Below are 27,016 nucleotides of genomic sequence, written 5' to 3' on the forward strand. Positions count from 1 at the left end.
CAGGACCTTCTAGAAACTCAATACTCAATAGATTGTTTATTTTTCTTGCTTGAACCCTCCCCCTCTCTGCTCCCAGGAATGTGAATCTTATTGTCTGTCAGTGTCAGAAGGGACTCGGGGAGGGGAGGGCTTCCACCGATCTTGGGAGTGGAGTATGAGGCAGTGTGTGGTGGGGAGGGGCTGTCCCAGGTGGGAGCGGAGGCCCGTGGATGTGTTCACCGGGCCCCTGGGCATCCAGGCCCCGGTCTGTGACAGCTCCAAGGAGAGGGAGACAAACAGCCTTTCGACCAGCATCTGCCCTGTTGCCTTGAAAATAATGTGTGATTCTGAAGAAAAGGGCCGTCCTGGGGACAATAGGGGAGCAGATGTTCACACTCCCTGGAGTGCCTGGTAGCCTATGGGTGAGCTCTTCTGCCTGCCCACTCTTGGGGGCAGGAGGGTCCTACACACCCTGTGATGTGGAAGACCCAGCCACTCTGCAAACGAGCTGTCCAGGAAGGGAGGGGAGCCACCCTTGTGATGCTCTTTTGCACGGGGGGAGGGGTGGGGGGCTCTGGCTGGTCAGGTGGGTGGTCTCCAACGAAGGCATATGCTGCGATGGGTCTCAGAGGAAAAGGCTGGTGCTTCGGGGCCGGGCAGGGGAGGCCGGGTGGAGCTCTAGAAGCAGCTTCCCTGGGCATGGGAGAGGATCCTTGCATTCTCTTGGGGGCCGACAAAGTAGGGGGGTTGTCTCTAAATGACAGCGGCAGCTGTTGGCATCAGATGGGGAGGGCCAGTGCAGGTGAAGGTGCAGGCCTGGGGCGTGTTCTCGTCCCACGATATTGGGGGGCAGGGAGGTGGTCCTCATCCTGGCTGCCAGGCCCGTGGGCCGCCTGCGTCTGGTGCAGTGCATTGCTTTGGGCAGATTCAGACACAAATGGGGATGGGCCATGGCTGCAGGACCAGTTTACTCTTTAACAGAGGGGGTCTGCATTGGTTCAGATGGCGACAAGTGTGACAGATTGGGGAGAGGAGGGGAACGACCTGCTCTCCTGGATCACTTCTGTAGCACCAGCTTCTGTACACAAGATGTGATTATCACAGATGCTTCTGAGTGTCCTCTGTTCATCACTTGGAGCCTAGATTTGGGGCCCTGACCTTAGTCATTTTACCAGGCAGCTCTCCATGCTAGCTGGAAAATCATCTTCTTTCCTCCCCTCCTTCCACTGCCCCTCACTTCTTCCCTCCTCAGGAAATGTCTTTGGGTTGGAGGCTACCCTTGGCGGTACTGGTCTCCCGGCCTCCAGCTGGCCTCGGGCGGATGACGTGGCTGCACAGGTGGGCCAGCACCACGGCCAGCGTCATCAGGGGCTCCGGAAGGTTTCTTTACTGCTAGCCCTTGCAGGGGTGTGTGCACATTGCTACTGCAAGTGCACCTGCCTAGCTTCAGGTACAGGGTGCACCTATGAATGGCTGTGGAGAGGCCTTGGACTCCCGCTCTGCTCCCCATCTGAGAGTCTTGTCCTGGCTACATCTCCTACTTCCTTTCTGTGACTGCCTGGGACTCCCCAGGGGTTAGGCCAAATGCTTGTAGGTGGACAGGGAGAGGGAGAGAGAGCAGCCCGCCTCCCCATCACTGGCACCCCTGGGACCCCAGGGCTGGTACTGTAGGCCCCCTGGGGCTCTGCAGACAGCGATTGTCATCAGTGAGGAAGTGCTTGGGAAACCAAGTCACCAGCTTTCCAAACCCCCCACCCCGACAACCCGAGCCAGGTCCAGATACCACTCCTAGCCCAGCTCAGAGCTGCCTTGTGCTCTCAGGAGCTGGACGGGTGGGGAAGCGGCCACTTCCGAGGCCCCGAGGGCCCAAGGGCCCAGCCTTCCAGCTAGTCCCCATGCATGGAGACCCGGGGCAGGTTAATTAAAGTTAACTGAAAAATAAAAAAGCAGAGTTAACTGAGTGAAAAAATTATTATGGAGACTGCAGAGAGGAGAAACCCAAACCTGCCTTTTAACACTCCTCAGCCCCTGAGCTCTTTTGAGAAACAGCCTGGTCCTGGGGTGGTTTTTTTGGCTGGGGAGGGGGCAGGGCTTCTCCCTTCACCATTTCTGTCCCCCCTGCCCCTAAGGCTGGACGCAGAGGGACAAGAGCTGGGGTTTCTTCCCTCAGTGCCCAGCGCCAGGGCACAGGGCCCCCTGGCCAAGCCTCTGCACTCGATGGACCCCAGGCAGGGAGATGCCCTCCTGCACACCAGTGCCCCGGGCCAGCCACTTCCCTGTGGTCTCAGAGCCTGCTAAAAACTCCTCCCGTTGTTGGCCCTGCACGGCTCCCTGCAGGGCTCCTCAGGTGGAAGAAGGGCAGGGTCCCTGGACCTGGTCAGGAGAGTCAGGTGAGGCAAGGGGACTCAGGGACCTGCTCTTGAAGGGGGGGGGGGCCCTCACACACCTGTGGCCTGCCCAGCCCAGACCTCCTGTGCAGACTCCTCTTAGCCCCTGTCCCCATCCCCCCTCATCCCACTCATTGGCAGGATCTTGCTTCCTTCCTCTGGACAAGCAGCCTTGGGGTGTCCCCGTCTTGACCCACCACCCGGCCCAGTGGGGGGGTCATTGGCTAGGGTTTGGAATTTCTTCCTCTGCCTTTTAGCAGGAAGCAGGGTATCAGGTCCCCTGGGTGCCCCCTGGGTGTGCAGTGGCCAGAGAAGCAGGTATGAATTGCCAAGCTCTGGGGACGTTTGTGCCCAGCCCTGAGCTCCTGAGCGCCCGGGCCCTGTGCCTGGCTGACCTGCCTTGCCCCAGGCTCGCAGGCCCAGAGAGAGGGAAGCACTGTGACACTGACCAGGAGCGTTTAAGCTCCTGCCCTGCCAGGCTCCATGGGGCCCCGATCCCACTAGCATGGCTGTCGGCCACCAGCGTCTCAAAGCTTCCTGCTCCTCAAGTGTCTCAGCAACCTGTAGAGAGGAGGTGGGTCCGAGGGCTTTGTCCACCAGGCCAGTTGTGAGAGACAAGAACCAGAGTCCTGCCTGCACCCTAGGTCCCCAAGGGGGAGCGCACCTGCTATTTTGGGGTTTCAGAGAGCGTGGACAAGTGCGGGGGGTGGGTGGGTGGCTACTGGTCCCCCCAGGCAGGGCTGGCGAGTATCTCTCAATGTGTTTTTTCTGGGGCAGGCACAGGAGACTCTGGCAGGAAGTGCTCACTTCCTTCCACTCCCTCTTGGGTTTGAGAAGGTGGCGGGGGACCCCCGAGTGAGCCTTGGAGGGTGGAGGGGTGCAAGGGATGGTGCCTGGGGCACATACAGCGGCCAGACCTCGGCCCACCCTCGGGACATCCTGTCCATCCCTCGGTGATGGACGGCCCTTCTTTTCCACCCTGTAGACCGTGCCTGATGGATGCCTGGTGTGGACGATGACAGAAGAGGTGAGCGCGGAGCGAGCCCCGGATGGCCCCACGACCCGGAACGATGCGGCTGGCCTGCATGTTCTCCTCCATCCTGCTCTTCGGAGCCGCGGGCCTCCTCCTCTTTATCGGCCTGCAGGACCCCTCGGAGCTTGCCCCCCAGCACGTGCCAGGTGAGCCCTTGCGCTCCGTCCTGCCACCCGCTGGCCCTGTCTTTCGGTCCGAGGGGCAGAGCACGGGCCGAGACTGTGCCAAGACTCTCGGCAGACAGGGGAAGGGGCCGGGCCCCTCCTGAAGGGCCTCCACCTCCGTGGGGAGTGCTGCCGCATTCTGGGGTTGGGCCACCAGCCTCGGGGCTCTGGCCTCTGGCCTCTGGCTGCTGCATAGCCACAGGGTGGCCCCTCGGGGGAAGCTTTTTGGTCATGATCCTTACCCCATGTTCAGCCCGATGTTGCCCTTTGGTGAAACTCAGATTCCAGGGGGATTCTGCTACCGCTCGAGGCCTGTTCCAAGATGTCTAGGACATCAGAGGATGAACAACTTCTCCCACCCACATGTGACTCAGTTTCCCTCCCAATCCTGAAGTTCCCTCCAATCCAGCCCCTCCAGGCTGGCCAGAGGTTTTGGGGTGCCTCCTGGCTCTGTGAGGCTGAGAGCCACTCCTATTGGTTCCCTCACCTACTTAGGACCTTCCATTCCACCTGTTCCTGCTAATCCACCTGAGGTGGCACTGTCTCTGAGACACAGAAGCTGCAGTCTGCTGGGGACATTGGGGACTGGTGGGGGATGGGAGCAGGTGGTGAGAGCAGGAAGAGCAGATGAAATGTGGGGAGGGGGCTTGGGCAAGGTTCTACCCTGATGCACCTCTGCCGACACTCTGGGCCCCAGCCCCTGGTCCCCTGAAAACATGGCAAGGTGGGGACCAAGGATCAGTCTGCCTTGGGTAGGACAGGGTCTCTCAGCAGCAGTCCCGTGAGTCTTGATGGGGGCAGGCCCATGACCCCCACTCCCAGTCTACATGCTCCAGGACATGGTACACTGCTGCACCCCAAAAGACTCCCTTCTCCCTAGGGACACGCAGGTACACATTGGCAGGTGCTGTGAACTAGGGACACCTAGGAAAGGGCAGTGGAGCTAGAGGTTTCAGCAGAGGAATGCCTGAGCCACCCTGGCCTGCAGCCCACAGCACAGGAGGCAGCGCTGCCAGGGGCCCGTGGTCCCCGAGGAGGGAGGAAAGGGGGCCCAGGACCCCTGGCCTCCCCCAGCCCCTCCTCTGCTCTCACTGGCCCACATGCTGTGTCCCCTTCCCTGCCCCCTATCATTTCATTCTGCAAACTGTGTTTTTGTGCTTGAAGCAAATTCCAGAAAAACATTGCTCAGACACTGGTTGGGATGAATGGCAAGGGCGTCTCCTCGGCATATGCCAGAGGCTGAGGGTAGGCATGCGGAGGGGGTGGGGGCGCACCTGGGGGCAGAGGGTCTGCGCGTGCCTGGTGTCTGGGGGTCTGGGGGCCACACCTGGGACAGAGGGCCCAAGTGTGCCTGTGGGGTCCACCAGGGATGGGGGAGCGTGTGCCCGCCTGTTTACACCAGGGACGGGTGGTGCATTCCTGGGCAGGGGAGTGGTTTGGTGGCCACGCACGTGCCCTGCCATGCTGCAACCAGCTGGCAAAGCAGAGCAGGGGTCAGACCCTGCCCCTGGAGTCGGCCAGCACTGAGCGGGTGCACGTGCATGTGGAACCCCTGGATGCCGGGCTGTGGGGGTGGCATGGGAGCCCCCAGGTCAGCAGGGTTTGGGTGGGGGGGGCGTTGGCGTGCTTGGAGACATGTGCTGGAGTCTCAGGTCAGGCCAGGTGTCAAGGGAGGCACGAAGCTGAGACAAGCATCCCCCTGCACCAGAAACCAAAGCGGAGTATGCTGGGGCCTTGGGTGGGGTGCCTCTGACTGTAATGAGGCTGGACCACCCTCGGTACATGCCAGGTGAGGGGCAGACCTTGACCTTCTAGGTAAATCTTGTCAGACCACAGTCCTAAAACTTTAAATAATGCTTCCGTTGCTTTCCCTAAGCAAAGTACTCCTGACACAGGCTGTTTGTGTTGATTTGTTTCTATTCATTTATTCTTTCCCTGTACTTCTCACAGCAGCCTAATTGTGATTCGGTACCAAGAAAGCAATATCAAAGTAATTTTCCACAACATTAGTTACAATTTTCTTCTGATCTTTCAAGTGAAACAATCCCATCCTGTTGGCTTCTCTGAGCATATAAACCTTGATTACATTTATCTGTTGGAAACCAGTGCTTACAAAGTATATGTGTCCACTTGCACGGCTGGGTGGCCCCAAGGGTCCCTGACAAGCCTTCTCCCCATGGATTTCTGCCCGTGGGAGGTCCGGACACGGGAGGCTGCCCTGCCGTCCCGATCCAGCAAGGCCTTTCGGCCTGGCTGCAGAGGGAATTCCACACAGGTGGCTCCGGCTTTCATATCAGCAGAAACTTTCCGGACAACCGAGTTCACTGGGATCTACTGTCTGTGGCTCTGACGCAGGCAGGAGGGGGACGGTGGGCAGCTGAAGAGCCAGTTTTGAAAAAGTGGGTGGGAGGTCTTGGTTGCTTGGGGTCCTTTGGGATCTGGGCATCTTCCTCATTTCTCTCAAGTGGTTCCCGGGTCTTAGTGGGAAGATGCAGGCATTTGATGGACTTCTTTGGGGTTGCCACCTTTTGTGACTCAAGCCGTATTCTAAAAATTGGTTGCTATTTATAAATTAAATCTTTTGAGATGTGAATAGCCACCTTGTCACCTCCCTGCATTCTAAGATTAGATTTTCTTGCTATCAGAGGATTCACCTCTCCGGTTACAATTACTTTCCAGTCTCCAGGATCATCAGGGCCTGAGACCAGGGCTTCTGCCCTCAGGAAGTTCAGCTCTTGACCTAGGAGACCACTGGCCCTTTCCCCACGCGGAAGCCTGGAGACCAGACCGGCACCAAGAGCAAATCCAAGGTGTGGGGTGCCGAAGGCAGACTCTGTGTGGCTGGGCAAATTGAATTTTTATGAGCTGGTTTTCTTTATTAACTTTTTATTTTAGGGTCCCAAACACACAAACAGGTAGGGTCAAATAGTCCAAGGACCCCCCATGTACCCATCACCCAACACCCCTAAGATGTCAGGCTGCCTCATCCACAACGCATCTGCTTCTCTCCCTCTGTATGATTTTGAAATACATACCAGATCAATCCAGCCATAAATACCCCCTATATATATACACATATATGTGTTTAAGAGAGAAGAACTCTTTTTTAAAGAAAAACATAACCACTCTACTACTATCAAACCTGAAATAGCAACAATTCCTTAATATCCTCAGATAGCCAGTGTTCAAATTTCCAATTGTCTCATAAATATTAAAAATACTCCCCCACCCACTCAGTTTGTCTCATCCAGTATCCAGATAAGGTCTATGTACTGCAGTTATTTGTGAGCCTCTTTTTAATCTGTAGGTACCTTCCCCATCTCTGTTTTTTCCTCTTGCTCTTTATTTAAAGAAACCAGGTCATGAGCTCTGTAGTTTCCCACTGTTGGGATTTTGCTGAGTGTGTCCCTTTGCTGTGGGTTAACATTGTCCTCTGTTCTCTGTATTCATTATAAATTACTTAAATCTAGTTGCTTGATTGGATATAGGTTGGATGGGGTGGGGCTCGGATTTCCCCTGTGTGTGCCGTGCCCTTCCGTCAGGAGGCTCACGTCTTCTGCTTTCTTTTTGTGATGTCAGTTAGCCACGATGACTGTGCCTGGGTCCACACGTTCATTAGGGGTTACACAGCAATGATGTTCTCGTTTTATCATCCCTTTTTTCTTTTTTAAGTGGAATGGATTTTATTTTAATGAGGCACGGCACGTTGTGGTGAGTGACCCAAGAAGCCAAGGTGATTGGTGGATTGATTGGTTTATTCATTAACATTTAAAAATCACTGTATGACACAGGTTCTGTTGCCCGCACGCTCTATGGTAATAGCTGTGGGTTTTTTCTAAGTTTGGCTTTTGCAGAGTGAGCTTTCTTATGGGGGGCCGTCCCCTTGAAGACGCAGCAGCTCTTGGTTCTTTCTGGAGTCATGGAGCTATGGATGGTGGTGATGAAGACCAGGGATGGGGCTGGGGCGCTGAGGGCTGAGGCAGCTACCGTGGACCCCAGAGAGCAGACAAGGGACTGGTAATGTTTAGGTCTGTGTGCTGCATTCCTGTGGGGTGTGGGGCATTCAGAGATGATAACAGCCAATGGGTACTGAGCATTTCAAGGACCAGTCCTGGGTTAAGCCTTTCACATGGTTTAATGCATGTGGTTCCCATCCTCGTCATCATCGTGCAGGCTGGTTGTTGACCCTGACTCTCTACTGCCTTCCCAACAGCTGTGACCCTGGATCCCTGTGATCGGGGCCCAGAGCAGAGCTGGGGCAGAGAGGACAGCGTGGATAAAGGTTTGAGGCATGAGAGGGTGGCATGTGGTCATCTCCAGGTGGTTTGGGGATGGCATGTGCCCCATGGACCTAGGAGCAAGCCTTCGCCTGGGGAAGGGGGAGCTGTGGCTTAGTAGAAAGTGCTCTCTGGTGGCTTCAGCTTGCAGAACTCTGGGCAGGAAGCACAGGAGGAGATGTGGCAAGCTCAGGGTCAGCTGGAAGGGTGTTGAGATGATGAGGTCGAGGGCAGTGAATGGTGGATCCAGGGACCCCAATGGGCTGAAGGCAGAGTTGGTGAGTTGGGTGGATGAGGCTGTAGGCAGGTGAGGCATGGTCTCAGGAAGACCAGGTTTTCTGGGGGAGGGGCAGGAGACCATGCATTCTGTTTAGGTTTAAGGCATCTGAGATGCCTGCCGGGGTGGGTGGTATTGCCCTATAGATCTTCCCGCCAGGGAACCCAGCCACCCAGACCCCGGGACCAGGTGAGAGAAGCAGGCAGCCCCCAGCCTGCCCCAGCCCCTCCACTCCTCCTTCCTCCCCCTATACCCAGAGCCTGGGGCTGTCAGCACCTGCTGAGCCATGCCCTGCAAGAGGGCTTGGCATCTCTGTGCCCAGGAAAGCTGCCCACACCCCCATCAGGCTGGATGTCACAGTCATGGATCTGGTTTCTGCCTGCAGCCACTTCCCTGGCCTTGGGCTGGAGCCACCCTACCTGGGTTCCTGGGCTCACCAGCAGGGGTGCGGGTGGGAGAACCTGGGTGTGCCCGTCTATGCAGAGACCCCTAGAGCCCAGCCTGCTCGGCTCTCCAGGGGTGGGTAGGGATGTAGGGGAAGAGCCAGAGCATGAGGGGGTGGCTTGGCATTTGCTCTCAGGAGCTCAAAGCCCGTGGGGCCAGGGAATGAGGCTGTCCAGGCTCTAATCTTGGAGGGGGGACATGGATGGGAGACTTGGCCCTACCTCAGGGAACCTGGGGTAGGAGGGAGATAAAACTCACACAGGAGATACTCAGAGAACAAAGCAGGCTCTGACTCCCGGCTTGAGAACTGGTGTTGAGAAAGGAGACCCCAGTGAAGGCTGGAGGAGTCAGGAGGGCTCCCTGGAGGAGGGGGCCGTGGGCTGCGTGGAGGTGCCCAGGAGATGACTGCGGTGCTGACCTCCAGCATTAGCTATGCATGGTCTTGAGAGATGCAGTTGGAGCCTGGGGTCTTCTCCAGAGTGCTTCCGAGTGCCCCATATCTAGGAATCGCCAGAGCCGGGATTCAAACCCACGTGGGTCTGAGTCCAAAGCCCTGGCTTTGGTTCCCTGGAGGCAGGCCCAGGGTCCGGCTGGGCAAGGTCGGGTTGGCTGGAGAACCCGTGGCCCTCGCCCTCTCGCCCACAGTTCCCAGGGACACACAGCCCTGTCTGCGTCATGCTGACAGCCACATGTCCATGTCAGAAGGCATGCCGTGTCCTCAGCTCCCCAGTGTGTCCCCATCAACTCACTGACCACATGACCAGGCCAAGAGCCCAGGGAGCAGCCACCCCTCCTCCACCCTCTCTGGGCAGGGGTGGCCAGCTGGACTTCTCAGCAAGCCAGACCTGCCCTCCTTGAGCCACAGGGCCGTAAGTCCACGCTCCTTCCCAGGCCAGGGACTCCAGCCCCTCCTTTCCATGGCGACATTTACTTTCCGTGGGCAGGTGGGTTTTATTGGAATCCTCTCGAGTCTGTTTCCTGAAACCATCTTCTAACGGCATTGCGGAGCATCGTATGTATTTCTTACAAACCCTGCGAGGCTGACACATCCTTGTTGTGACTGTGAATATCAGAAGTGACATGTAATTGCAGTGATCTATCCTGTTAAGTAGCTGGCAATATATCATTGCACAATCAGCAGGGCTGGGACGCTCAGAGCCCAATGTTTCTAAACAATGCACCTGCAGCATCTTCCAACTCTCTCACCGAACACCGCTGCAGGCTCGCGGGGGCCTCCGTGCCTCTCCTTTCTGGGGCCACAGCAAAGGGAATTTGACTCAGGGAAAAACCGCCCACCGGATTTTCAGATCTCCTCGGGTGCTCTCTCCTCGTCAGAAAATGTACTGGGTTTCTCAGAGTCAGGGCTGTGGGTGGAGATGCTTTCAGAAAGATTCCTTCTAAACATGGGCCTTGAGCTTCCTACTGCCGCCCCCTTTCCTTGTAAATTCCAGGGCTGCTCTCTGGGAGGGAGCCTGGTGGCAGGCCCTGCTGCCTGGCACAGCGCCGGGGGCACCGCTGCCCGGTTCCTGTGCTGATTTCCAGGCCGTGTTTGTTTAGACTGGTGCCCCGGCAGGAAGGATGGAGGGGCAGAGCATGGAACCCCCAAATGGCGACGGACCAACTCCTGCCAGACAGGGGTGGGCAGAAGACGCCACCCTCAAGTCTAGGCACCCTGAGCTCAGTGGGTGAGGTGGCCCCTGGAGCCCTTCACAAGACCCTGCAGTGGGCGGAGCTTCCTGTGGTGCTCCCTGGGGGGTCCTGACCTCAGGGGTGTCCATAGTGGGCCCCATCTTGACAGTGGGAGTTTATCCACCCTCACCCTCTCTCTCCCAAGCCTGGACCGCTTCTCATGGCCACGCCAGCCTGCAGCTGTCCGACACCTGCTGCTCTGATGTGGCCCTAATCTCCTGGGTGCCTCTACCCTCCTGTGCTGTGGACGGAACATTTTGCTCCTTCCTGCCAAAGATGCCCTGGAGGTCTCTAGCCAGAGCCTCACTTTCCTTTGGTGCATTAAGATATGCTAAATGAAAAATAATGAGCATGTAGGAACTAATAACAGGAATCACCTAATTAAATTAGGAAACAGACATCATATTGCTGTAATCTGAAAATTGATATTAATAGAAAATGGTCCCAGAATTGTTATGCTAAAGGTTCCTTGGGGTGGGGAAATTAAAAAGGAGAGCAGAACGGAAAATTGGGACGATCGGATCCAATAAGGGCAAGACTCATGTTGTGAAGGAACTGATCTAAAATGCAGGATCATTGTGAAGATCAATTGCAGCAATGGACATGAATGGCTTTGAAAACCCCAGAGCTTCACACACGTGTGTGATGGTCATTTTTAAAATGAGACAATGTAATTAAGCTTCAATGTGCATGAAACAGAGTAATAGTTACCAGTTACTGGCTGCAAAGCATTGCCCTAAGTGCTTTCATTTCATCTTCCATCCCCCTAAGAGGCGGGTGCTACTGTCCTCCATTAACAGACTCAGAGAGGTGGTCAGTTCCCACAGCCCTGCAGCCAGAGCTAGGATTCGAACCCAGAACTCTTAGGTTCCAAAGCCCGTGGTCAATCTACCTTCCTGGCCTGTTGCTACTAGTCAATGTCGCAGTCTGTATGTCTTTCTTACCGACACCCAGCAGATTCCAGCTGCAGCCGGACCCCTGGAAGCCAGCCCCCACCCCCAGGCTCCTCAGCTGTTTTGGTTGATAAAGCCCACAGACAGAGACGGCCTCTGAAATTACAGCCTGGCTGGGAAACTGGGTCTCCCATTGTGCGCCATGCCTGGGCAGGGCCCGGGTGGGGTCGGCAGTTCCGAGAGCGCGCCCTGTCCCCGGGAAGCCCCAGTTTCGGGTTGTGTCTCCACAGCAGCTGATTGTTTCCTGGGAAGCCCCCCCACCATTGGGGGTGAATCAGGCTCTGTTCACCTGTGACGTGAGTCACGGCTTGGCAGGCCCGGAGCCAGTCTCGGGTAGGGTGACCCCTTTCCCGCTCCACTGCGCCCAGAACGAATCGGGAGGGGGGGCGGAAAAGGAGGTCAAGAGCTGCATCTCAGCCGCCCCAGATTTACCTGGTCTGGGACGCTGGGCTCCAGCCTGGGGGCCAGGGAGGGGTCCCGCGTGGGCCTGCGAGGCCTCCGCTCGCTGCACCCCACGCCTCCCGCACCTCCAACCCCATTCACTGAGCAGGCATCTTCGGGGGGTGGGTCATCTGGGATCAGAGCCCAGGGAAGCCGGGAGGCAGGGCAAGCCCCCAGGGCTGCCTCTTCTGCCTGGCCCGCCCTCCTGGCTGGGGGTCTCAGAGGTGCAGAGGGGTCAGGCTGAGGCACACAGTGCATCGGAACCCAGCACCCACCACCAGCACGGGGAGGGGTCCAGGCATGGCACAGTCTCCAGAACAGAGCTGTTTCCATGCTTGTCGTCATTCTCCAGGGCCCCTCGGTGGTTCTCGGTTTTTAAAAGCCACCGTAAAGGTCATGGTGGTAGTTATGACAACAGAAGGGCTGGTTCTTGAGGCCAATGCATATCCAAGGTGGAGTGTGCCTGTGAGGGACTCGGTGGGCGGGGGCCGGGCGGGGAGGGTGCGGCGCCCAGCTGAGCCCCTCTGCCTTCCCAGGTGGCTGTGCGGTGTGCGGCCCGTGAATGGCCGTAGGGGCAGTCTGCCTCTTCTCCTCCTCCTCCTCACAATAGTTCCAAGAAGGTGGGAGCTGCCAGGCAGATGCCCTTGAAGCCAGAAGCTCCTCGTTGTTGTCTGCTGATGTTTCCGTCATAAAGCTTATTTCCCAGAGTGTGTGGCTCTGCAGTTTTAACTCGCATGATGAGGGAACTCCGTGGACGAGCTCTTTCATTGTAAAATTTTATTTATATGGGGGAATAAAAGTCGAGCTTACGTGGGTTCAGTTGCCCTGGCGGCTGCTGCTCAGGACCCTGCGTAGAAGCTGAGGCTCCTGGCGGAGAGGGCGGAGGAATCCCTGGGCATTTTCTCCCCGTTTTCACAGTCGGTCGGGGTGCAGCCAGGAAGCTGAGGGCTGCCTCCTACCTGGCCTTGAGACGGTTGCAGCATTTTCCAGCTTTCCTCGGAGGGCCGAAGGCCATTCACAGAGGGGGCTGGCCCTGTCCACCCCCACCCCCAAGCACCGCTTGGCTTTCCCCCAAGCAGGCCTCGGGGTGGTGCTCAGCTGGGTTGGACGGAGCGGGTGATGTGCAAAGCCTGCGTGTGCCCGGATGGCACTCGTCCTGGAGGCCGCCCTGGCCTGCATCAGCTCCAGGAGGGAGTCCCGCGGCAACAGGCCCACCTCCCCAAAGTCTGCGGCCTGCCCTCGCCTGGGAGGGAGAGAGAGAAGGATAAGGGAGATGTCATCCCAAACTGTGTGCAGTCACCAGGGGTCACCAGAAACTGTGTCCGAGAGACACAGCCAGGGAGGAGAGACCATGGGGCATGGGGGTGAGGGGGCCGGAAAGCAGACGCGTGGCCCCATCTGCAGGGGCCCGGCCACTCGACTCCAGTGGAGAACTCCGGGCAGGAAGACTACACCTCCCCTCCCCCATTTTTCCCAAGAGAAGCTACAAATGTGTATGTTTTTGTAAATTCTCCCGATTTTCAACTGGCAGCTCCAATCTGAGGTCTTCTTCAGAGTCAGACAATGGGTCATGCTTGCCATCTCCTGGGGTTGGCGTGGACGGAGTGGATGGAGAAGGTCCGGCCCAGACTGAGACCTGCCTGTCTGTCCCCGCTGCCCAGTCCTCAGTGACTCCACACCTGCCCTCCCTGGAGCCCCTGGGAGCAGAGAGGTGGTGGGTCTCCTGGGGGGGGGGGGCGGGGCAGGAAGACCTGGTAACTCTTTCCAGCCATCACAGGACAACCATCAGGCCAGGCTCCAAGTGGGTGGTGAGCAGCCTCCAAGAGTCCCAGGGCCTCTGTAGGTGCTAAGGGTGTGGAGCCCTGCCAGGTACCTGTTCACTGTTGATGAGACCTGGGGGCCCAGAAGGGGGCTGATCAGCACAGGGGTGGAGCAGACACGGGTCAGGAGGTGGGGCTCTGGGGAGAGCTCATAATTTAAACCGTCCTTCATTTGCTCACAGTAACTCACCTGCAAATCTTTGAAGCACCAGCTAGCTTCCGTTGCTGTGACAATGAAGAATCATGTCTGACAAGCCTGCCTGTGTCACTGGGTTGGGCTGGGGGCTGGGGGTGTCCTGTGGGTTGGGCTTGGGTTTTGTTTTTGTTTGGTTGGTGTGGTTTTTTTTTTGTGAAGAACTGGGGGCTTGAACCTGAGACCTCATATGTGGGAAGCCAGTGACCAATCACTGGGCCACATCGCCTTCTCTGAGACGGTTTTTTTTTTTTGCCTCCCATATGGGAGGCAGGAGCTCAGCCACTTGAGCCACTTCAGCTCCTGGGCTTGGGTTTCCATGGCAAAGGATTTTGACCTGGCTGCTTGTTTCCCACAGTGACGGAGCGTGGCGGGGACGGCTATACTGGCTTCCTTGATTTCCCACCTAGGACCCTGTCTGTGACAGTCACGCTTGTCAGGGGTTTCTCAGGAGAGGGGCCAGGGCTGTGAGTGGGTCCTGGATAGCATGCGAGGAAGCAGCACCTGGTGGTGTGACATGAGCAGAGGTGACAGCTGTGAGGACTGAGCCCACCCTGTATTAGCCACTGGGCTTCACATGCTTTACAAATATTCTCTCACTGAATCTCACAATACCCCATCTCTGTTTTTAAAGAAGGGAAAACTGAAGCACAGAAGGGAGAAGTTACTTACCCAAGGCCACAGAGCCAGGAAAGTGACAGTACCTGAACAGAACCCAGGTTTTTTGGCCCCAAAGACACAAAAGGTCTTGTTGTGACTCTGACAAACTCTCAGAGTTGAGAATGCCATACTTGGTGGCCCTGGGGCCCTGCACAGTACTGGCACACAGAAGTTTGGGGTATTTTTCTTTCCTGTACATTGCAGACATGTTTTGGTCCATGCACACACACGTGTGCCAGTGAAGGGACGTGGACCTCTGTGATTATGTGTGCATGTCTGACTCCCATCCAGGGTCATGGGTATGCAAGTATCTGCTCACCTTGGTACTAGTGCACGACTGTGAGGTGTGTGTGTCTCAGGCTCACAGCTCATGTGGCAAACACTTCACCAAGTCTGGGGCTGGGTGCATGCCGAGGACACACATTTCATGGCCCAGGTGGGGACATGTCTTCAGCACCGAAGAATAGGTTGTCTGTTGGTTGTCAGCCACAGAAGTGAAGGAGGACCCGCCATTCCAGCAGGAACTCATCAAAACCAGCTATTATAACCCCTGCCCGTGACCTGAGCAGACCAAATAATGAAATTACATTCATAATATTTCAGGTTGAGTGATCAGCGCTTGAATTAGTTCCTTCTCAGAACCCAGCCAGAAGTGGTGGCAGCAATTAAAGGATTTTCTGGTTTAAGTCGAGTCTGCTCATCAAGCGAGTGCGATATACAGGGTTGGCAGAATTGGTGGGGGCCTTTCCCCTTCCCTGGGGAATAGGGAGCACGGTCAGCAGGAGCACAGAGGGCACAGGCGAGGAGGAGCGTTGGTTGTTCCCACTGGGGCACTTTTCTACTTTTACTCATTTATTCTAGAAGCATTTATTGAGCGCCAATGCGGGCCAGGCACTGAACTTCAGTGGAGAACAAGATCAAGTGGTCCCTGTCCTCGTGGAACCCAGAGTGGAGTGATGGGAAGTTCCCCCGCCCACCCTGACTCCTTCCCAAGGGGGTGTTTCAGCCGTGTTCCTGGGGATGGGGTGTTGTCTAGCATTTTCAGAACCCCCTCATCCTTCCACGCTGGGGCCCATGAATTTGAGGCTGAGCCTGTGCTGGGACTTCCCATCAGCCAGAGGAGGAGAAAGGGAGGGCTGTTAGCGTGGCTTGACTCACATCTGGCCCATCCATTCTACTAGAGAAAGAGAAGGCGGGAGCCAGGCGCCACAGGTGGAGGGTCCAGCGGGGGCTTCCCTCCACCAGGACCGTTCCAGGTTTCTCTCCTTTACCTCGCTGAGGGGATGACATAGGCTCTGCGGTCCCCACCTCGCCTATACACACACACACCCTGATCCTCGAGCTCCCAGTCGTGGGCAGAAAATGCCAGAATCCCGTGAATGCAAAGACTGGCAGTGTGGCAGACGGACCTGATGTGCCCACCGACCCCCGGGGGAAATGGCACCTAAGACTTCCTTGAAACCCAAGAAGGAAGGGGAGACCCTGGAGAGAGAAAATGAGCGTGATTATAGGGCAAGGCAGGGAGCTCCAGGGGATGCCTGCCTCGGTTCCTGGGGGCCAGGGGCTTCTGGATTTCTTTATGAGGTGTATATTTATATAGGACATATTATCTGAAGCGTCTCACCCAGCACACAAGTATAAATGATATCTGCCATGACATTCATTTATTTCAAGTGTACAGTTCAATGCTTTTCAGTGACTTTACGGAGTGATGCAACCATCACTACGATCCAACTTGAGAATGTTTCGATCGCTCCCTCCAAAAATCTCTCGTGCCCATTCATAGCCATTCCCCGTTCCCACCCTCAGCCCCAGGCAAGCACTGCTCTACTTTCTGTCTCTATATATTTGCCTACTCTGGACAATTTCATATAAATGGAACCATACAATGTGTGGTCTTTTGCATCTAGCTTCTTTCACTTCTCATAATGTTTTTACGTGTCATTATGTTTTAGCTTATATTAGTAATTCGTATTTCTTTATTGCTGAATAGTATTCCATTATATGGAATTTTTGTTTATCCACTCACCAGTTGATGGACTTTTGGATAATTAACACTTTTTGGCTATTGTGAATAACGATGCTATGGACATTTACATGCAAGTCCTTGTGTCAACGTTTGTTTTCATTTCCCTTGATTAGCTACTTGGGAGAAGAATTGCTAGATTATGTAGTGAATTTAGGCTGAACTTTTACAGAAACTGCTAAACTGTTTCCAAAGTGACTGCACCATTTTCCATTCCCACCAGCAATATATGAGGTTTTCAATTTCTCCACATCCTCATCAACACTTGTGATTATCTATTTTTTTAATGACCTTTTTCAAGTGGGTGTAAAATGGTATTTCATTGTGGTTTTATTTTGTATTTCTTTAATGACTAATGATGTTGAGCATATTTTCACATGCTTACTAGCCATTTGAATATCATCTTTGGTAAAATATTCAATTTTTTGTCCATTTTAAAAACTAGGTAATTTATCTTATTTTCAGTTCTTTATTTTATAGATACAAGTCCTTTACCAGATTTGCAAATATTTCTTTCAGTCTGTGGCTTGTCTTTTCATTTTCTTAATGGTCTGCTGAAGTACAATTTTTTTTTTTTTGATGAAGTATGATTTATCTGTTTTTCACTCTTATGAATCGTGTTTTTGGTGGTATGTCTAAGAAATCTTTGTCTAACCTAAGGTCATGAAGATTTTTTCTCCTATGTTTTCTTCTAAAAGTGTTAAAGTTTTAGCTCTTAATCCAGTCTAGTCTCTACCTGACATTCATTTGGACTTAATTTTTTTTATTGTGTATGGTAATGTTCTAAATTTGTCTTGTTGCATGGATTATCAGTTGTCCTAGCATCACTTGTTGAAGACTTATCTTTGTACTTTGGTAGAAAATAAATTCACCATAAATGTATGGGGTTTATTTCTGGAGTTTCAGTTCTCATCCATTGGTCTATATGTTTAGCCCTACACCAGTAAGACAATGACTTTATTATTGTTGATTTATAGTAGGCTTTTAAAAAATCTATTTGTTTTATTGGAGAAGTTGTTGATTTACAGAAAAATCGCACAGAAAATACAGAATTCCCTTATATCCCTCCTCACACACACAGATTTCCTACCATTATCATTTTGCATTAGTGTGGTAACTTTGTTACAGTTGGTGAAACAATATTATAATTATACTATTAATTATAGTCCATAGTTTGCATTAGGGTTCATGGTTTGTATTGTACATACAGTCCAACTATTTTTTTAACTTTTTATTCTAATAACAGTAACATATATACAATCTAAAATTTCCCCATTTAGACACATTCAGTATATAATTCAGTGGAGTTAATTACATTCACGATGTTATGCTACCATCATCACCATCCATTACTAGAACTTTTCCATCACCACAAACAAACTTTTATGAGTTAAGCATTAACTCCCCATTCCCTACTCCCACTCCAGCTCCTGGTAAACTGTATTCTTGTTTCTGACTCCATAAATTTGCTTATTCTAATTGTTTCATACCAGTGAGATCAAACAACGTTTGTCCTTTTGTGTCTGGCTTATTTCACTCAGCGTGATGTGCTCAAGGTTCATCTATATTATCACATGTATCAGAACTTGATTTCTTTTTACAGCTAAATAAAATTGCATTGTATATATCTACCTATTTATCCATTCATTGTGTTTTTTTTAAAGATTTATTTATTTATTTCTCTCCCCTTCCCCGCCCCACCCCGGTTGACTGTTCTCTGTCTATTTGCTGCGTCTTCTTTGTCCACTTCTGTTGTTGTCAGCGGCACGGGAATCTGTGTCTCTTTTTGTTGCTGTCATCTTGTTGTGTCAGCTCTCTGTGTGGGTGGCTCCATTCCTGGGCAGGCTGCACTTTCTTTCGCGCTGGGTGGCTTTCCTTACAGGGCGCACTCCTTGCATGTGGGGCTCCCTTACGCTGGGAAGATGGACATTTGGGTTGCTTCCACCTTTAGACAATTGTGAATAATCCCACTATGAACATCAATGTGCAAATATCTGTTTGAGTCTCTGCTTTCAATTCTTTTAGGTACATACCTGGAAGTGGGATTGCAGGGTTGTATGATAATTCTATACTTAACTTTCTGAGGACCCATCAAATGGCTTCTGCAGCAGCTGAACCATTTTACATTCCCATAAACAATGAATGAGTATTCTTATTTCTCTACATCCTCTCCAGGACTTGTTCTTTTCTGGTTGGTTTTTTTTTTAATAGTAGCCATTCTAGTGAGTATGAAATGCTATCTCATTGTGGTTTTGATTTGCATTTCCCTAACGGCTAATGATGTTGAGCATCTTTTCATGTGCTATCGCCTATTGATATATCTTCTTTGGAGAAATGTCTATTAAAGTCTTTGCCCATTTTTAAATTGGGTTGTTTGTCCTTTTGTCCTTTTGTTTTGAGTTGTAGAATTTCTTTATATATTCTGCATACTAAACTCTTATTGGATATGTGGTTTCCAAATATTTTTTCCTGTTTTGTGTGTTTTCATTTTCATAATGAAGTGCTTTGATGAACAAAAGTTCTTAATTTTGATAAAGTCCTATTTATCTATTTTTTCATTTGTTATTTGTGCCTTTGATATAAAGTCTAAGAAATCGTTGCCTAACAGTGTCCTGAATATGCTTTCCTATGTTTTCTTCTAGGAGTTTTATAGTTTTGATCCTTATATTTAGGTCTTTCATCCATTTTGAGTTAGTTTGCATGTGGATGTACAGTTTTCCCAACACCATTTGTTGACGAGGCTATTCTTTCCCCAGTGGACTCTGAGTGGCTTTGCACCCTGTTAAAATCAATCCTTGGCCATGGATGTGAGTTATTAGTGAGCCCTGAATTCAGTTGTGCTATCTATGTCTCACCTTGTGCCAGTACTGTGCTTTTTTGGTTACCTAGCTTTGTAATGCATTTTAAAATCTAAATGTGTGAGTCCTCCAACTTTGTTCTTCTTTACCCTCCATATAAGTTTTCCATTTTTGCAAAGACTGTTGGAATTTTGGGGGGTATTACCTTGAATCTGTAATCAGCTTTGGGTAGAATTGACATCTTAATAATAGCCAGTCTTCTAGTCCATGAACATGGAATGTCCTTCCATTTATGTATGTCTTTGTTTTCTTTTAGCAATGTTTTGTAGTTTTCTGTGTACAGGTCCTCTACATCCTTAGTTAAATTTATTCCTAGATATCTGATTCTTTTAGTTGCTATTTCAAAGGGATTTTTTTCTTGTTTTCCTCTTCAGATTGTTCATTACTAGGGTATGGAAACGCTACTGATTTTTGTTTACTAACCTTGTATCCCATCGTTTTGCTGAATTCATTTAGTAGCTCTAGTAATTTTGTTGTGAAAATTTTCAGGATTTTCTCTATATAGGATAATGTGATCTGCAAATCCAGATGTCTTTTCTATCTTTTTTCTTGCCCAATTGCCCTGGCTAGAACTTCCAGTACAATGTTGAATAACATGATTGTGGACATCCTTGTGTTGCTCCTAATCTTGGATAGAAAGCCTTCGGTCTTTCACCATTGAGTATGATGTTAGTTGTGGGATTTTCATACATGCCCTTTATCATGTTGAGGAAGTTTCATTCTTTTCTTAATTTTCTGAGTGTTTTTATCAAAAAGGGGTGCTAGAATTGCCAAATGCCTTTTCTACATCAATTAAGATGATAATGTGTTTTTCCCTTCATTCTATTAATGTGGTATATTACATTAATTGATTTTCTTAAGTTGAACTCACCTTTCATATCTGGGATAAATCCCACTTGAACATGGTGCATAATTATTTTAATATGCCGTCGGATTTGGTTTGCTAGTATTTTGCTGACGATTTTTGCATCCATATTCATAAGGGATACTGGACTGCACTTTTCTTTTCTTGTGGTATCTTTATCTGGCTTTGGTAGGTGGGTGATGCTGGCCTTGTAGAATGAATTAGGGAGTGTTCTCTCCTCTTCAGTTTTTTGGAAGAGTTTGAACAGGATAGGAGTTAATTCCTCTTGGAATGTTTGGTAAAATTTGCCATAGTAAGACCTTTAAATTATTAAGTCAACTTATTTACTCATTATGAATAGATATTATTTGTTTGTTATTCAGATTTTCTATTTCTTCTTGAGCCAGTTTTGGTAATTTCTGCCTTTTAGTACCTTGTTCATTTCATTAAAGTTGTCTAATTTATTAGCATAAAGAAGTCATAGTATTCCCTTATACTCCCTTTGATTTCTGAAAAGTTAATAATGATGTCCCCTCTTTCATTTCTGATTTAAGCAATTTGTATTTTCTCTCTTTTTTTCTGAGTAAATCTAACTAATAATTTGTTGATTTTGTTGTTCTTTTTAAAATATCAACTGTCAGCTTTATTGCTTTTTTTTTTTAGGAAGTACTGGGGATTGAATTCAGGACATCATACATGGGAGGCAGGTTTTGAACCACTGAGCTACATCTGCTCCCAGCTTTATTGCTTTTATCTCTTGTTTTTCTGCTTTCTGTTTTACTTATTGTCACTCTCCTTTTGCTTGGTTTGACTTTCTAGTTTTTAAATTGACCTGTAGGTTAATTAGAAGTATATTCTTAATTTTCAAATATTTGTATATTTCCCAAATGTCCTTCATATTAATATCTAATTTAGTTCCATTGGTGTTGGAGAACATACTTTATATGCTCTCAGTCCTTTTAAATTTATTCAGACTTGTTTCATAGCCTAATATATGGTCTATCTTGAAGAATGTTCCATGTACACTTGAGAAGAATATGTTTTCTGTTGTTGGGGGGCATGTGTTACAGACATCTGTTAGGTCAAGGTGATAGTGTTGTTCAAGAGTTCTATATCCTTGCTGATTTTCTGTCTACTTTTCTATCCATTTTTGTTAGCACTGTATGAAATTCTCCAACTATCATTGTTGAATTGGTGTCTTGATGATTGTATCTCTGGCCTGCCCAAGGTGCTGAGCTGAAAATGCAACTGCTTTGTAAATAATGATGTCCCTGCCCATCAGCTCAGTTTGCCTGGGCCAGTCCTGGTTTACCCCTGTGGCCAGTGCAATTATTATCATTGCCCCCCTCACACTCAGAAGTGGCTTAGCTTTACAGTAAATGATAAGGTCATTGTATAGCTATATTGTAAGAAGAAAATTTAGTTAGAAAGGATGGGATGTAAGAAATAGTGGTGAGGAAATAAACTGTAAGCATGTAGACAATTATGATAAGTATTTACTATGAAATAATAGGAAAAACTAATTTTGTGGGGGTTCTAAGACAGTAATAACATGGAAGTTTAGATGGAGATACTAATTGGAGTAAAGAATTCCCAGATCTTTGTCATTTGGGAAGAAAATACAAGTAGTAATAAACTTTAGACTTTATTTAAAGGTGAGATTCCCCTCTGAAAGCCTGACATACAACTTCAGAGTTTCTGCACTGGTTACCCTCAGCATAGCCCCTCCCCTGGAGCTGGGTAACAGACTGTCCACCAGAGTATGAGGTGGGAACACCTCGTCCTGCCTGGGAGCAGCCCTGAGCCAAGGTGATTTGGAAGGAGGCTCCTTGTTCCAGTCCCAGGAACTCCCTGTCCTCTTCCTCCTCCCCCCAGCAAGGATGTTGGGGTCCTGCTTGGCGCCTTCCTAGTCACCTTCTGCCCTCCCACCCTGCCTGTCTGTATGTCTATCTCTCCATCATCTGTCCTTCCTTAACTGCAGGAACACGCTGTAAAACCCACAACCCTCGGGGCTAGTTGTAAACGCCAGCAAAAACAGGGTGGGCTCTCATCCTTCGGGCAGCACCCGCACCTGGGCATCAGCGTCCTCCCCGGGGGTCTCCAGTCTTCAGGGCATTCTTCTGGTAGCCCGCTTGCCTGCCCCTCCTCCTCTCTTCTGCTGCTGGATTGACTGCTCTGGGAAGATCGTGTAGCTAGGTGTGACTTCTCTGCTTCAGCCACTCCCTTTCCCCATCCCGCCCTGGTCCACCCTGAAGTCCAAGCTTGCCTCCACACTGCTCTAGTCTTTTGAACTTTGGCTCAGGATTTGCACACACATTTCTGAGGGTCAGGCACAGAGCAGACCAACCCACAGGGAGGGAGGCCAGCCCAGCCTACTGCCCACGTCGCACTCTTTCTCCTGACATGGCATCCCCGCCCCACCCCATGCAGGCAGGCCCAACTAGCTCTTCCCTGCGTCCCTCCACTGACCCCTGGCCCAGCAACAAGGCCACCTTCTCCCACACATCCCTTTCTGTTTGGCTGGTTGGTTTTTCGTTTGTTGGTTTTTTGTTTTTGTCCCACACGTCCCTTTCTATCTAGATGACTTATCCAGGACATTCGCCCTGCTGTTTCCATGTTCGCCCTGTTCTGTCTGAGCTGCCCTGCCTTCCCCAGCCACTGCCCTGGTCCTTCCTCCTGCATGACCTCTCTTCCTACCCACTGCGACCTCACAGCAACAGAGCACTGAACTTGGAGGCAGGAATCCTGGATTTCAGTCCCGCAGCAGGACGCATATGGTCTTGCCAAGCCAACAACTGCCTTGAGGCTCGGTTTCCTCACCTACCTAGTCCAGAAGTCAGAACTAGCTACCTCATTGCCAGAAGCTCCTGGTCCCTAGAGAAAAAGCCCTGGTTTCAGAGACAATAAAGAGCTCCAGTCCTGCCCTTGAACAAGTCACCACTCTACCCTGATACCTGCTCCCTCACTCACCTGGGCCTGCTGTTTGGTCAAGGCCATAGGTGTGCTGTGAATGGCCCAATGCTCCCAATCCAGTCTGACCATGGTATCACTTTGCTCTCTCCTGCCCTCCCCAGTGTGATCTCAGCCCTGCTGGAGCTTGGGCCCAGGCTGACACTCCTGTGTTTGGGTAACATGGGGCCTTTGCCTGGGCTGCAGCAGCTCCTCCTAGAAGCTGGGGTCAGGGAGAAAGTGCTGACACAGAGGGACAGTGGCTGACTAGGCTTTGCTGTTTGTGACCAGTTTCTGGACTGATAGCAACAAGCCTCGAGGAGTTGCTGATAGGACTGTGATTTAGGAAGTGGAGGACAGGGCTTCCCTGGGACTGTTGGCTTTTGCATCCCAGCATTCTTCTGGTTGCCTTGGCAACTCAACAGTTTGAACTTCTCTTCTGGGCATCAGTGTCTGCTCAGGCAGGAGGTGACAGGACCCACGGGAGTGTGCAGACCTTCTTCTGGCAGGCAGCTTGGAGCTCAGGATGATTTTGCCTCCTTGGTGGAGTGGGATTAGCTAGCAGGGGTTACCATCTAGCTACCTGTGTGTGTGATCATATCATCATGTTCAACCAGCCACTGTTCTGCCACTCGCCCATTCATCCATGCATCCATCCTCCTCCCATCCATCCATCTGTAATCCATCTGTTCACCCATTAAGCAGTTATTGAGCACCTGCTGTATGCCCAGCCTCATGATAGTTTCATCAGGCAGGCACATGAGTTTCTGACCCTCCAGGTCAAATAGGAATGACTCTGGAGGTCTATCCTGGAGGTCAGGGTGTTCACAGAGATTTTTCACCTAACACATATGTGGGCCCATTTAGAAGTTATTTTCAACCCATACCCATTCAAACCTGTCTACCCACCTTCTGACAGACGCTTCTCATTTACATATAATTTGCATAAGCATAATTATACTATACCTATTGTAATTTGCTTTCTTTTCTTTTTTTTCTTTTTCTGCTTCTGCCTTTTTTTATTTAATTTAATTTTATTTTTTTGCTTTCTTTTAACTTAACACATGGTAGACCTCTTTCCACTGTAGTACCCATAGACTTTTCTCATCCCTTTCAGCAGCTTGATGGTATTCATTCTAAGTATATACCATTGTTTACTTAACCAGCTCCTTTCTGATTTAGGGTCATACCATTTCCAGTTTTTGGCTATTCTACACATTACTTTTATTTCCTCAGGAGTCATCTTTTTCTGTTTGCTTCTTTTGGTCTTTCTTGTTGAAAAGTGTCCTCAGATACTTGGTGACTCTTGGTTATCCATCCATAGTTGAGAGTGGGGCACCAAACACCTTCTTGTGGTGGTGGTGGTGGGCTTTGCCTCAGGGTGTTGGAGTAAGGAGACAGACACCTCGCCGGGCAGTTCTGAGGGAGATGCTTGCAGTAGAAGACCCCTGGTAGGTACAGAGTGAGGAGTGAGTGGGGGACTCTGGCCACCCAGCAGAAGGCGTGCCTCTAGTCACCTAGTTTTCAGCCCCGTCCTGACCACGCGCCTCCAGCCGCCTCCACCTCCGAATCCCTGTCTCCTGCAGTTCCCTCAGAGGGGAGCTCTTCCATCTCTTGCCAGGGTAGGGGGTCGAGGATGGTCGCCGGCTGCTGGATTTCACCCCTGCCATCGGCCGGCCCTGGGACTCCAAGTCCTGGGCCTGTCTGGGTTCTATGGGGCCAACCAGTCTCCCACATGCCTCGGCAGGCTGTTTACCTGTCTCCCTCAAACTGTGGAATCTATTACCACTTCCCTTCAAAATTTCTTTCAAAATTTGTTCGGTTTCTGTCTTCCCAAATTTGTTGGAATCTGTCATCTGCTGCCGCCTCCCCTCCCCTCCCCGCCCTGCCCCTGTTCTCTTTGTTCCCGTGTGTATGTGTGTTGTTGATGTTGTTGTTTGAGGTGTGGGTCGGGGGTTGAACCCCGAATCTCATAAGCCGGAGGCCGGCGCTCAGCTGCTGAGCCACGTTGGCTCCTGTTCCCATGTTTTATTCCTCTGCTGCCATTTTACTGCGCTTTTCAGAGGGAGGTGAGATGAGTGTATCTGTTCAGTCCACCGTGCTTACCCAGAAGCCTCTTGGCTTCTCCCCAAGAAGAGGTAAGAACCACAGCCTGCAGAGAACAGTGCGGAATCAGCTCAAACTCAGCGGGTGAGCCCTGGAGGCCCTGCTGGGTTCTGTGAGGAAGGGCTCCAGCTGCCTTGGGTTAGGGCAGAGAGAGGCGGCAGGGATGGGTTTTGTGTGTACCCTGCATCCCCCTTGCCACTCAGAGAGGGACGGAGGCGCCCGGCTCTCTTTGCATGCCTGCGGGCTCCGGGCTCTGGAGAGGCGTTGTTCCCTGTTCCCGTGACTGCCTCCCGGGGCCTGAGGCTTGCCCTGCCTGCCAGCCCCCTCTCCCCCCGGTGATGTCATAGGTGTGACACTCCAGAGCCACAGTGCTGTCTGCCACCTCCAAAATAAAACACATTTTCCCAACTGTTGCTGAAGCTGCTAGAATGTTTTCTAAAAACATTTACACTTCCTTGATAAAAAGCAAATACCTTCTGTCGGCCGGGGGTGGGTCGGGTGGGGGAGCCCTGAGACTGGGGAGGCAGGAGGAGAGCAGCTCATCTCCTTGTGGGGAGACCCAAGCCTGGTGGCAGGGTGCTGGGGGGCTGAGTCATGTCCCTCTGGGTCACCGTGTCTGTACGGAGGAGGGGGACCTGCAGGGCGGGCAGAAAGGGCCCGAGCAGCTGTGTACCAGGTCACCTGTCCACAGTGACCTGGTTGAGTCCCAGCTGACTCTTCCTCCAGGGCCTCTGAGCTTCCTCGGTGGGGAAGAGGGGGAATTGCAGGCACAGGCTGAGGCTGTCTGAAGATTCAGCCCCACCTCTGGCTTCTGATAGAAAAAGACCGAGCTTGTTGATGAGTTGTTCTAGGGCAGGGGTTCCTAACCTTTTTTGTTCCATGGACCCTTTTGCCAGCCAGGTGAAAACCACGGAGCTCTTACTAAGTCCACATTCTACTGTGTATATTTTAATAAATATATCCTACCCGCATCAACAAGTCCTCATAAGAACAATGTTTATTTTTGACTTTTAATTCAAGTTCACGGACCCCTGGTTAAGAACCCCTGTTCTAGGGAAAAGCCAGAGAGGTGAGGGTCTTTGAGGGAGGTGTGGAAGGTATGGCTGCCAGGGCTGCAAAGAGGGCAGCGTTTAGGGTCCCTGGGGGGCAGCGGAGGAGACCCGGGGAGGTGGCAGGACTGAGAGGCACGCCTGGGACCTCTGTGGAGGCTGGAGCGTGGCCTCAGGGCTGGGCAACCACCTCATTGCCACGACCAAGGCCGGCTGAAGGCAGGGGGCCTCCCAGGCAGCCCAGCTGACATGAGCCTCTGGGAGTGTCACAGGACCCGAGAGCAGAGGGGCCAAAATGCCCGAGTGTTCCAAAAATTAGGAAACTTGTGGAGTGGGACCCAAGCCTGTTCCCAGGAGCCTGGGCTGCACAGCCTCAGGCATGTGTGACAGCCCCCAGTGAGCAGCTCTCCCGTCGGGCCGCTGTGGCAGTGCCACCGCCATGGCCACACACCCATCGCTTCGGCTGCCAGATGGACATGGGAAGGCTTCGGGCTGTCCTTGGAGACACCTGGGCTCTGGCTTCCCCTGGCAACAGTGTCAGCCTTGTCTGTGATCTCCACTTTGGAGGCAGGGGGGTCCCTGCTGCCTGGGTCGGGCTCACTCACGCGGCGGCTGGAGTCTGTCTCTCTGAGCCGTGGACTCTCCACGGCTGGGCCTTCCAGGCTAGAGAACCTTCCCATTGGGGGTGGAAAGGCCAAGAGGTGCCCAGTGCCTGGGGAGCAGGGAGGACTGTCTGGGCTCTGCAGGGCCTTCCAACCCCAGGCCATTAGCGGCCGGTCACCAACTAAAGTCATGCGCAGCCTGAGTGCCTCTGCCAGGCTAAGCATCTGCTCACAGTGAGGGGGCAGGAAAGGTCTAGGAAGAGGC

The 27,016-nt window shown here is 51.6% G+C and overlaps 1 protein-coding gene across 1 annotated transcript in view; it reads left to right on the forward strand.

The window, feature by feature from the left end:
* CHST8 (carbohydrate sulfotransferase 8) overlaps positions 1–27,016 on the forward strand; it is a 119,118-nt gene that overhangs the window by 49,919 nt on the left and 42,183 nt on the right. Inside the window, exon 2 of the mRNA XM_058280123.2 lies at positions 3,352–3,545. Coding sequence (XP_058136106.1) covers positions 3,416–3,545 — 130 coding nt within the window. The 5' untranslated portion in view covers positions 3,352–3,415. The remainder of the gene's footprint in view (positions 1–3,351; positions 3,546–27,016) is intronic.

This window comes from Dasypus novemcinctus, chromosome 18 (assembly GCF_030445035.2).
Source record: "Dasypus novemcinctus isolate mDasNov1 chromosome 18, mDasNov1.1.hap2, whole genome shotgun sequence".
In the NCBI taxonomy this organism is placed as follows: Eukaryota; Metazoa; Chordata; class Mammalia; order Cingulata; family Dasypodidae; genus Dasypus; species Dasypus novemcinctus.